The sequence below is a fragment of the Hoplias malabaricus genome, chromosome 17 (assembly GCF_029633855.1).
Source record: "Hoplias malabaricus isolate fHopMal1 chromosome 17, fHopMal1.hap1, whole genome shotgun sequence".
NCBI lineage: Eukaryota > Metazoa > Chordata > Actinopteri > Characiformes > Erythrinidae > Hoplias > Hoplias malabaricus.
The window spans coordinates 27,013,246-27,025,698 of record NC_089816.1 but is presented as its reverse complement, the minus strand read 5'-3'; the positions used below and the strand labels follow the sequence as shown (position 1 = coordinate 27,025,698).

At 43.7% G+C, this 12,453-nt stretch overlaps 1 protein-coding gene across 3 annotated transcripts in view; it reads left to right on the top strand.

The window, feature by feature from the left end:
- Positions 1-12,453, top strand: part of nlgn3a (neuroligin 3a) — a 189,363-nt gene that overhangs the window by 30,121 nt on the left and 146,789 nt on the right. For 2 of the 3 annotated variants that reach the window (XM_066648813.1, XM_066648814.1), the window contains one exon: positions 8,434-9,121. In XM_066648813.1, coding sequence (XP_066504910.1) covers positions 8,641-9,121 — 481 coding nt within the window. In that variant the 5' untranslated portion in view covers positions 8,434-8,640. Of the gene's footprint in view, positions 1-8,433; positions 9,122-10,410; positions 10,471-12,453 lie in introns of all 3 variants that reach the window. The other variant, XM_066648815.1, reaches the window with a different exon arrangement.

Below are 12,453 nucleotides of genomic sequence, written 5' to 3'. Positions count from 1 at the left end.
ATTTTTAATGAACTTAAAGAATGTACCTAGTGTTTAAAAAATAAAAAAATAAAAAAAAAACTCAAGAATGGTTCTGTAACAGTATTAAGTCCAACAAGCTTCGGTTGTTACTATAAATAACCCTTTGTGCTTAGAGAATAAATTATTAGGGAAAAATATAAATAGAGAATTGAACATGTTCATTTTGTGCACAAACCATAAATAATACTCAGCAATACACTTAGTGATTAAATTTAACACAAAATGCTCTTAATTATGTGAGCGTGCCATTTGTCTCACTTAGACATATTTACATAGTGGAGGATCATGTGGAAATGTTGGAAAATGACCCCTGTGGTTTTTTAAAAGGGTCCCCCGAGTAGTGGTGACTTATTAGCAGCTTTTAATGTCCTACCCAGGGACTGTTGCATAGGGGATGGTTCACTTTGAGACGGTTTGAGAATTAATATAGTGATGAGCGAGAGAATTTATTTAATTTGTTCAATTTTAGTCCCCCGATCAAGTTTTTTAAACCTGACTCTAATTAAGTTTCTGTTTCATTTTGTGAACTGCTCATTGATTTGTAAATGATCTGTAAATGATTTGCCCTTGAAATACACAGTTCTGTAATTGTCTGCTCTAAGTGTCGTTCCATGGCTGTGAAAGCGTTTGGCCTTTTAATTTTATTATAAAATGTTTCTGCATGTGTTGTGATATTCCAGATGGTTGTGTTTGATTTTGTGGTACGGTTCCAGACCAAAGTCGAAACCAAATGCTGCACTGCAGTTTTATTTTGAATACACAAGCCTGGAGGTTGTGGGTTCGATTCCCGCTCCGGGTGAATGTCTGTGAGGAGTTGGTGTGTTCTCCCCGTGTCCGCGTGGGTTTTCTCTGGGTGCTCTGGTTTCCTCCCACAGTCCAAAAACACACGTTGGTAGGTGGATTGGTATGTGTGTGTGCGTGTTGCCCTGAGAAGGACTGGCGCCCCCTCCAGGGTGTATTCCCGCTTTGCGCCCAATGATTCCAGGTAGGCTCTGGACCCACCGCGACCCTGAACTGGATAAGCGCTTACAGATAAACTAATTCATAACCATTGAAAACCTTTGGTGTTCTATGAAATGACAAATACTGTAACAAAGACCTGAACGGTTGAACAGCGTAGTGCTATATCAAGGAAAAATGGGAAACCATTTCACTTTCAAAACTACAACATTGGGTCCTCTCAGGTAAGAGCTTGCTGTTCTTAATATCGTACACTTAAGGCATAAACAAAAGGCAGAAGCTCTGTTAAACCAGAGTACAGTGTGAGTTACAGGGTTTAGTAGGTGTCCAATGAGTGGCGAGTCTTTATCCATATGATACTGTTTTACATGCTTTGTTTTGATGTCTAATATATGACTGTGTACATTAAGTGAGCCTGCACTAAAATGCTACAGTGGATCTTTGTGTGTGTGTGTGTTCCATTCCAAAGGAACTGAATGTACAAAAGCATAAAAAAACATGTTAAATAGGAGAGAAAAGGTTAAATGATATGTATATGGTATTCAAAGCACGTTAATGAAATTCAGTGAGGAGAAACGGTTCCCCTCTGGAGCACAGGAAGTCAACACCTCATTTTTTTTATATTTATTTAGTTTGACTTTGAAACAAGATTTGAATTATCATTTCTGGGGCTACATTAAGCATCACCCCTGAAAAATAATATCCCTGTTCTTTCCTGATTGTAGTGTGTTAAATTATGCGAGCAACAAAAGGGTGCTTGACGGGATTAGGCAAAAAGCATAAATGCATAAACGAGCACTTTAAGTACCATGTTTCTGGTGAATAAAACGACGTCCTGGCCCCAAGCCAACTTTATATTTGCATCCATTTTTATTTATTTTTTAAGTGTGTGACTACATTATGCTTTGTGTAGCAGCACTAGCCCCATTCTCACAGTGTTCAGAAAATCAATGCTGACATTAAAATGAAAACACTACTGTGCTGCTGTTGTCCGTTTCACGTCTGTGTGCGTGTTGTGGTGGATTAATTTGGCGAAACAAGACTTGAAATCTCTTTATTCATTCCTGGTTTTCTCCACAAACCGAATTCACCACGTTAGCGGTCAGCTCCTCGTTTTCCTCCACACTATCCCGGCTTAAACCAAAAAGCCGGTGCGGTGATCACAGCTCTGCGGGGCTGCACTGATTTGTCCTTGATATCGTGCCAAGGCCCGAGCAATGCAATAATGACTGCATCGGCTGTTTTCTGCGGCCCAGTCTCCCCTGCCAGGATTATTTGGAATGGACGACTGTATTTTGACATTTCCCAAATGCTTATTCTTTGTGCAACATGCCAATCTCTTTGATTAAATATGGTGCAGTGGCGTTCGTCATGCCTCGCCGCTTTCTCTGAAGCTGAGGTAGAGGGAACACTGGCGTTATGAGCACAGGAGTCGCTGTTTCATTGCTGATACCATGCATGTGGAGGACGTCATGAAGTGTAAGAAATGTTAAGAAAGCGCTGGCACCCAGTGTGGATTCTTCACAGAGAATTATACTCTAAGACTCCTTCACGCTCACTCACTGCTTCCCTTAATTTCCTGTTCTCTAACAAACTGTATGTTGCACCATTTTGCTGCCAGCTGGAACCTAAGTTATGATTAATAGGTGTTACTGAAGTGCTCACAGCAATGTTCAACCCAGTTTTTTTTTTTTTTCCTATGGTCCTTAATTACTTTTTAACATAAAAAAAAAGGGTCCTTAGGCAAAAGTGAACCACTACTGTATGCGGAGGGCTATATGTTCTATAAACGCTACATGACCATTAGCATTGAGCGCTGAATACATTATTTCAAAAAATCATTAGGAAAACACTACAGGAAGTAAACCGTAGTCTAAAGGCTTTGGAATATGTTTAATTACCTCTCTCTCTCTCTGTGTGTGTGTGTGTGTGTGTGTGTGTGTGTGTGTGTGTATAAATCATAGCAGCTTTCTTTAGACATATCACTAGTTCAATTCCCCTTTGCAAAGCACTTCCTTTGATACAGGAAAGTACAGAACTTTTGGAATGTTTTAAATTGGCTCCTTAAATATACATCAGCCGGTGGTGTAACTACACACGTACGCTAGAGATTTAACGCTGGCTATTTTTCTCAGAGTGCATGCCCTTCAAATTAAAGTGCTCTGCAATAGACATATAAGTGCAGAAAGCGATGGGTACTAGCTGTTATTGTTGGCCTTGGCTAAATCTCATTGGGAGCAGCTTTAATGCTTGAGAGCTATGTTACAGGAGCAATCACTGATGCCCGTAATGGCACTCTCTTCTCAGTGGTCAGGGTGCTAAGCTTTTAACCATTGTGTCCAGGTTTTAGATGGTGCTGACCACTGTGAGTCAGGTGTAGCATGGCGTTCCGATCTGTGTGGTAGCGCTCAGCATGGTACTGTGTGACAGTCGTATTGTAGAGCTTCTGAAGAATGGCCTGAGATGTGTACAGTGTTTGTTCACATTTGGAGACACCCCTTAGTGAGCTCAACTGCTTTAAAATGCACAAAGTGTCGACAGATGTGTGCAGTTTACACACCCATTTTGGATAGTCTCTATAGAAAAACACTGACCTGTAGAATGGCACACTCTCCGTCTGTAGAAAAGTATTTAATACACCTTTAAGGAACACAAATGGACTCTAAATGGGGCCTGGAGGTTGTGGGTTCGAGTCCTGCTCCGGGTGACTGTCTGTGAGGAGTTGGTGTGTTCTCCCCGTGTCCGCGTAGGTTTCCTCCGGGTGTCCCGGTTTCCTCACACAGTCCAAAAACACACGTTGGTAGGTGGATTGGCGACTCAAAATTGGCCGTAGGTGTGAGTGAATGTGCGTGTGTGTGTGTGTTGCCCTGTGAAGGACAGGCGCCCCCTCCAGGGTGTATTCCCACCTTGAGCCCAATGATTCCAGGTAGGCTCTGGAACCACCATGACCCTGAACTGGATAAGGGTTACAGATAATGAATGAAAATGTGTATAATAAAAATAAAATTGTCATTGAAATATTAATATTGAGATTGAATAATTGTCCAGCCTTAGCTCATTCCCTATTGTAGATAACAAGCAGAGGAGATGCTGTGGGTATGACGTACTTTGAAATAGGGTTTGAGGAATAGGAGAAGGAGGAGAAGGGCACCTAATGACATGTACATACAAGAGTGCTGCTCTCTAATAACCCCTCTCAGCCTGTGTGGCGTGCCCCTGCCCTTTATTTATGAGCAGCCACAAGGCCAAGCCGGTGAGACGATCAATACTTCCCTGGGCTCGATGAGAGCTGAGTGAAGACAACTCCTCTTTCTTTGCCCCAGCTGGGAATTGAGCAGGCGCTCGGCACCTGAGCATCTGAGTGTGACCGCGGTCAAACTGCCGCCAGTCACATGACATCAGCCCTGTCGCCGCACAGGTGCCCCGAACCATCTGCTGTCGACTGTGAGAAACGGCAACTGTAGATTTCGCTGCCGTCCCATATTTATTGCATGAGGGCTGCTCTCCTGCAGATTAATGCTGGGCGCAACACCCAGAGGTTGAATCGCACTCCAATTCAATTGCGTAATTCATCTTAGTAAATACAGCACAGCTGTGAGGCCATTAACATGGCCAATAATATTTTGCAGTGATTAGCCGGGCCAACGGTAAGTACAGCCTTTAATGTGCTTTTTCGTGCCATTGACTCCTGATATGAGTGAGAAATAAAGTAATGTTTTTTGACATAAGCTGCCGTTTGACATGCCGTTGCTCATCGCAGACATCATTTCCAAATGTCAGCAGTTAACGCACTAAATTAAGTGGAAGCTTAGTCAGAATGACTGCGCTGTTTGTGCTGTTCGCTTCGATCACTCAAATCAGTTCCCAGTCAACAAATTATCGTGAGTTTTTCCGTCCAAACAGACAATCGATACTCTGTATCAAACAAGATATGCCCTGGATTTTATGGGAGAAGCAACACGTTCACAGACTCTTTAGTATGCATTGGATATAGCGACAGAGCCGTGTTCCCAGTGCTCTCTCTGGGACACCTTGCTCTCCATGAGCACCCTGTACTCCCTCCCAGGCTGTTTGCTGTGGGAGATAAGTTAGCGCAGATGATGAGTGCCACATGTATGAGGCTGGATGAATACAGCGGCAGGCATTGAGCAAGGGGGAGACGTGCGGTGCCGTGATAAGTGCACCTCTAGGAACGTTCATATTGCTTCTCCCAGGTGGTTAGCAGTCTTCTGACAGGGCGCTGATACATTATAAATCATTTACAGTCATTTTAGGAGCCAATATCCAGACTCGAAACTCCAGCTCTCCTCCTCCATTGTGGTTGCAGACCCTCTGAGAGGCAGCCCAGGGCTGAGGGGTCTTAAGCTTTAAGAACTGAAAATTGATCAGCGCTGCGTGGAGAAGGGTTCCACTCCACCAGGGACTCCCTTTGCTCCACCACTGATTAGCATTTACAGTGCTGGGCGCCTGGCGCCCATGTAGAATTTGCAAATGTGATCTTTCCAGAAGGGCCCAGAGAGCCTCAGCTGGAAATGTTATTTCGCACGTCTCCGTCTATAAGGTTCAGCGTCTGGGAAAGGGAGGGAAGGTTAATATATTTGCTTGATGGAAGTCTTTTATTTGTTCCTTTTGACTGCCAGGTAGCAGAGACCCCCTACATCTTTTTGTAGATCACTACGTCTCCTACATGCATCACTCGGCCTGTCTCTTGCTGCAGTTCTATATGGATGAAATGGAAATCTGGAGTCAGCCATTCATGTGCATTCTCAGAGTAAAATAGGTAACCCTGGTATTTGGATGAATAGGATGCTCCAGTACCTTTAGTTAGGAATCATGCAGTATTCCCTTGCTGTAGTATTTTATAAGTTACATTGACTCCATTAACACTGTTTTGTTATGTGCTTCGTCTTATTCAGTGTATTATTTTTTTATATGACATAAAAACAAACGGATTGTAAACTGAATTATTGCCATTTGACCCACTCAGAAATCTAATATATGGCCATATATGCACATAAATCATAAATATACTGTGTATTGTGTACATATACAGGGGTTGGACAATGAAACTGAAACACCTGTCATTTTAGTGTGGGAGGATTCATGGCTAAACTGGAGCAGCCTGGTGGCCAATCTTCATTAATTACACATTGCACCAGTAAGAGCAGAGTGTGAAGGGTTAATTAGCAGAGGGTAAGAGCACAGTTTTGCTCAAAATATTGCAATATACACAACATTATGGGTGACATACCAGATTTCAAAAGAAGACAAACTGTTGGTGCACGTCTTACTGGCGCATCTGTGACCAAGAGAGCAAGTCTTTGTGATGTATCAAGAGCCACGGTATCCAGGGTAATGTCAGCAAACCACCAAGAAGGACGAAACATATACAACGGGATTGACTGTGGACCCAAGAGGAAGCTGTCTGAAAGGGATGTTCGGGTGCTAACCCAGATTGTATCCAAAAAAACATAAAACCCCGCCTCAACTCTCCTGTTTCCACCAGAACTGTCCGTCGGGAGCTCCACAGGGTCAATATACACGGCCAGGCTGCTCTAGCCAAACCTTTGGTCGCTCATGCCAATGTCAAATGTCGGTTTCAATGGTGCAAGGAGCGCAAATCTTGGGCTGTGGACAATGTGAAACATGTATTGTTCTCTGATGAGTCCACCTTTACTGTTTTCCCCACATCCGGGAGAGTTACGGTGTGGAGATGCCCCAAAGAAGCGTACCACCCAGACTGATGCATGCCCAGAGTGAAGCATGGGGGTGGATCAGTGATGGTTTGGGCTGCTGTATCATGGCATTCCCTTGGCCTAATACTTGTTCTCGATGGGCGCGTCACTGCCAAGGAGTACTGAACCATTCTGGAGGACCATGTGCATCCAATGGTTCAAACATTGTGTCCTGAAGGCGGTGCCGTGTATCAGGACGACAATGCACCAATACACACAGCAAAACTGGTGAAGGATTGGTTTGATGAACATGAAAGTGAAGTTGAACATCTCCCATGGCCTGCACAGTCACCAGATCTAAATATTATTGAGCCACTTTGGGGTGATTTGGAGGAGCGAGTCAGGAAACGTTTTCCTCCACCAGCATCACGTAGTGACCTGGCCACTATCCTGCAAGAAAAATGGCTTCAAATCCCTCTGACCACTGTGCAGGACTTGTATATGTCAGTCCCAAGACGAACTGAGGCTCTATTGGCCGCAAAAGGAGGTCCTACACCATACTAATAAATTATTGTGGTCTAAAACCAGGTGTTTCAGATTCACTGTCCAACCCCTGTATATATCATATATTGGACATGTGCCTAATATTCGGTTTGCACATATATTATTAATTAGGCAGTAAATACATATTTGTGTAAACATATAAGTAAATATCAGAGTATATGTATATGCAAACATATATAAGATACAGGGATGAATATTATTATTATTAATATTATTATTATTATTATTATTATTATTTAATACTGGATGTATTGTACCTGGAGGTTGTGGGTTTGAGTCACGATCCGGGTGACTGTCTGTGAAGAGTTTGGTGTGTTCTCCCTGTGTCTGCATGGGTTTCCTCCGGGTGACTGTCTGTGAGGAGTTTGTGTGTTCTCCCTGTGTCTGCGTGGGTTTCCTCCGGGTGATCCGGTTTCCTCCCACAGTCCAAAAACACACGTTGGTAGGTGGATTGGCGACTCAAAAGTGTCCGTGAGTGTGTGTGTGTTGCCCTGTGAAGGACTGGCGCCCCCTCCAGGGTGTATTCCCACCTTGCGCCCAATGATTCCAGGTAGGCTCTGGACCCACTGCGACCCTGAACTGGATAAGGGTTACAGATAATGAATGAATGAATAATGACTGTATTGTCCCTGAAACATGGCTACACACTCTTGAGGTCCTTGGATTTGATCCCCCATTAAAGCTAGTGTCTGTGAGGAGATGTGTTTGTGTGGACTGGTTTATGAACCAATTTGCAGAAATTCACACATTTGAAATGTATATGTGCTCTGCTTGAAACCTCTGTTTAACTAAATCTGTTGGAGCATGATTAAAAGGTATGAGTTGATATATGTACAGCATGTTCATGTTGGTCAACCCTTTTCTGAATAACGAGCGCCGGGAAAATCAATCGGACACGATTGGATCTTAAGAACATCCTTGAACCGCTGTCCATGTCCAATGTACTTTAAAGAACACAAATGTGCCTGTGTGGCACCTTTTTATCTGTGGACAGGCCTTTATTCTCATGTAGGTCTGCTCTTGATTGCGCTGATTGATGGCTGCATTAGGCCCACTGTCATATTTATGTGTGCTGGTTTACAGTGGCACAGAAAAGCACTCCCTAAGTCAATAAAAGCGAGTGAGTAAAGAAAGGGTAAAAAACGAGAAAGGAGCCTGTGGTCTGGGAATCGTCATTAATTTTCCTGTCCTCTTTTTTTTTTCTTTCATGCAGGAGAGCAGATCTGACAAGAGGAGTGGACAGTGAATGAGGACTCATCTGAACAAAAGTGGAATAGAGCTTGTGCAAGTGTGGGTCTTTCTTCTTCTTCTTCATCTTCTTCTTTTTCTCTTTGCATACCCTCGCCGACGTGGCTGATGACGAAAACGATAGTTGAAGACCCAAAGGACGGATACGTGTGCTGAGTCCAGAGTGTTTTTCATGTTTTCACGGATCATGTGGCCTACGGCAAAGAGGAACCGGATGTTCCCGGGCCACGGCGCTTTCTGCGGAGGCCAGGGTGCGTCTCTGTGGATATGGATGTTTTTTTGCTGGGGTTTGACACCAGTCAGTGGACAGAGCTATTACCCCACAGTGAACACACACTATGGGAAGCTGCGGGGGGTGCGGGTCCCATTGCCCAGTGAGATCCTGGGACCCGTGGACCAGTACTTGGGCGTGCCCTACGCCGCCCCACCCACTGGCGAGAAGCGCTTCCTTCCCCCCGAGCCGCCCTCGTCTTGGTCGGGGATCAAGAACGCCACCCATTTTGCGCCTGTGTGCCCACAAAACATCCATAACGCGGTGCCCGAGATCATGATGCCTATCTGGTTCACATTTAACCTGGATATAGTTGCCACATACATACAGGATCAAAACGAGGATTGTTTGTATCTGAACATCTATGTCCCTACCGAGGATGGTGAGTGTGTGTCCGGGTATACAGGAAACGCAATCCAAATAAGTCTTCTACCTATCTTCCATTTAAATTTCTTCTGTCACCCTCTGTATTGTGTTTGGAGCATGATTTGTCTGGTGCATGCTGTGTCTGTGTCCACCATCTCAATTCCTCATCTTGACTTGATACTCCATGACGTCTTTCTATTAGCTCTTCCCTTCCATGCCACTGTTATGGGTTCCTCTTTTGTGTCATTCAAGAGAAAGCCAAAGTAAACAAAGTTTTAAAAAAAAAACAGTCTCTTAACATGAGAGCTCAGATTATAATCTGACATGAAGATTGGATGTAATGATCTTGGTGCACCTCCCTTTCCTCACTGTCTTGACTGTTCTGGGGGTTTAGAGCTTAGCGATTAGCCTGCTTGGTGTGAGAACGATCCTTTTTGTAGGCTTGGCGAAAGATTCTGGGACACGAGAGGCCTGTGGCATCAGTCTTAGCCACGTAAGACCCGTTACAGTCCTGTTTCCTTCTCCTCCTGGAGCCCAAACCGAGATTGGTGAGCTTCTTTTACATTCGCACGAAGAAAGACACCTGGGTGCCATTGTTCAAGTCAATAAACGATTGACAAAAATGTGCCCAAAGGCAGTGGCAGGTTCCAATTTCAAACGAGAGGATGAGAACCTGAGTACGTTTCTTAAATTGAGGAAATTGTCACTTTGGAGGCTAAAGGGTTGTGAATATTCAGGTTGTTGTGAAAGCTTTCACAGCGGGGACAGAAATGGACTTTATAAACACATGGCACCCCTCAAAGAGCACTTTGGCTCGAATCTCCTCAAATCAATTCAAACAGCAAGACCGTTTGAGCAAAAGACTCATTATCATTATTATTATTAAGCATTGCAAAGCAAACGTCATGCATTTCTTGCACTAAAACTCTTTCGATGCATGGCGCCGGCAGAGAAGTTTGCTCACTCTCCTTGTAACGGGCCTTATTTAGAAGTGCATGCGAGAATGGGCTTCCTGTGTCCCAGGGTACAGCAAATCAGTTCCAGCATTTTGGAATTTTTATTGCTTACCAAGATAAGAAACCTAAACCAAAAAGAAAGCAAAGATACACCCCAGTGAACTTTCTTGACAGGTATTTTTTTTCTTCTGTTGTTTCTCGTTGTTCTTGATTGATAAAAGGGAAAGGGGATGGGGAAAGAGGGTGGGCGGGCGGGTGGGTGGCTCAAACAAACTGTTGCATGTTCTCCTCCCACTTTTCTTCCGGAGCCTTCTGTTATTTTGGAGTTTTTTTTCCATTCATTTTACAGTCAAAAGAATATCCAAGGAATGTGCCAGAAAACCCAACAAGAAAATATGTAGAAAAGGAGGTATGTAAAGCAAGCCAACATTGGAGCCCAAAACAGAAGAGAGCGACTGGTACGTCCTCTCTAGAGTCAGCGCCGTAGCTCCGTCGCCCTCGGAGTCAGAGCCCTAATTGGAACGGGCCACGTGGATATTGCAGTGCGGATGAATTATGTGTGTATGTTTATGATGTGATGTATGAATGAGCTCTGAGTTGTTTCCAAACCGGGAGAGAGCACAGGAGTATATTTTGTAACCTCATTAGCAGGTCTTGATTTACACATGGTTGCAGTAAATAACTGAAAGTGATTTAAATCCTACTTGCTCAGGGGCCAGTGATAATATTTTAACCGTTTTACACTCCTGAGATTATGGCAATATTTTATTTGATGCCTGAATCATTGAATTGTACTTTCCAATTGTGCTTATGCTAATTTCGGTTTGTATGTTTATTATTTATAAGAGCTCACAAAATACAATACTCATCATAGTCTGATGTCATTCATGGTTCCTCATGTACAGTTCTTACCAAGGGACTTGACAGTGAAAGATCATACACCGTGTCCAAATGCACACTCGGCTTGTATCACATCGATCTAAAAAAAAGAGTAAAAATGCCAATAGATCAATGCCAAGTATCAGCCTGCGGGGCATAAAGCATACACGGTGTAGTTGTGTTCTGTGGAGTAGTGCAGCACCATCCAATACCATTGGGAAGAGTTGGACTGGACTTCATATCCAACATCACTACCCTACTTCACACATATATACATGGCTGAATGCAACCTGATTCTCACAGCAGTGTTCTGATAGCTAACGTAAAGTCATCCCAGAAGAGTCAAGGCATTCGTTGCTGGAAAGATGGAAGCATATCCTTATAGTTTTCCATGATTTCGGAAGAAACGGGTGTCCTTTGTCAACACGTCCTCCCTCATAGAAGGTTTCAAATGATGCACCAGTATTTTCCACTGAGAAATGCCAATCTTCGTCTCACTCTGCACAGAGTCACGCTGTGGGCGACCTCCTAACACCCAGTCGAACGCCAGTATAGATAATGACTGTAACATAGGCTCGAAGCATTCCGAATGCAGCTTATTAAAGGGATTTGTCTACAACTGACTGTGTGTGTGTGTGTGGCAAAAGAGTTGATTCATTCACACATTAAGTGGATGACTGCAGCCCTCTCAATCAGCCGTCTGATGGAGAAATAATCGGAAGGGAGTGATCTGTTCCATGCCGTATTTTCCCGCTATACCGTCAATATTTTAAATGCTGTTGTTTACCTAAACTAATTCCAACACTGACAGGCCTTGGGGGGCTTCTCTGAAGCCTGCAAATCACTCTCCGCCCCAGAAAGGGAAGTTCGTTTATCCATTCAGAGTAATTATCCATATTATGAATCAGTGCTGACTTTTGATGTATTTGCGTAATATAATCTTACATGGCAACCCCGGGGTGCCACGCCATGGGCTTCAAATGATTTGTAAATAGGTTCCTTTGAGGAAAAAAATGACACGAAAAGCTGATCATTTGGGTGAAAAGGAGCGTGATTACATTTGCCGGTAACGTACGCTCCATTCCTGGTGCCTGACGTGAACAAACATACAAACTCAGTCTAGTGAGGCGAAAATTAATTACATTGTTTTAATTAAATAAAACCATGCACGCTCTGAATGACTCTTCCAGAAAGGAGGCATGCAGAGCTCCTAAATGGCACTCTTCTCCCTCCCCTTTCGAAATATCTAATCTCAATACTCTTGTTGATCACGGAAATGAAATCAGGCTTCATTAATATCAGGAGTTAAGATCGCCATGTGTCAATGTGTAAAAGTGCTAATGAAGGGATATTGATAAACCGTGCAGCTCTGTGGTGGACCGATACTGGTGTCAGCCGAATGAGCAAGGCACTGAATGTAGGAGCCGTAGAGTAGAAGCCCTGGAGGAGTTCTCTCCTACATGCTTGATGTGAGGCGTGCAGAGGAGCAGCTTGCATTTTCTCTCCCAGTGAT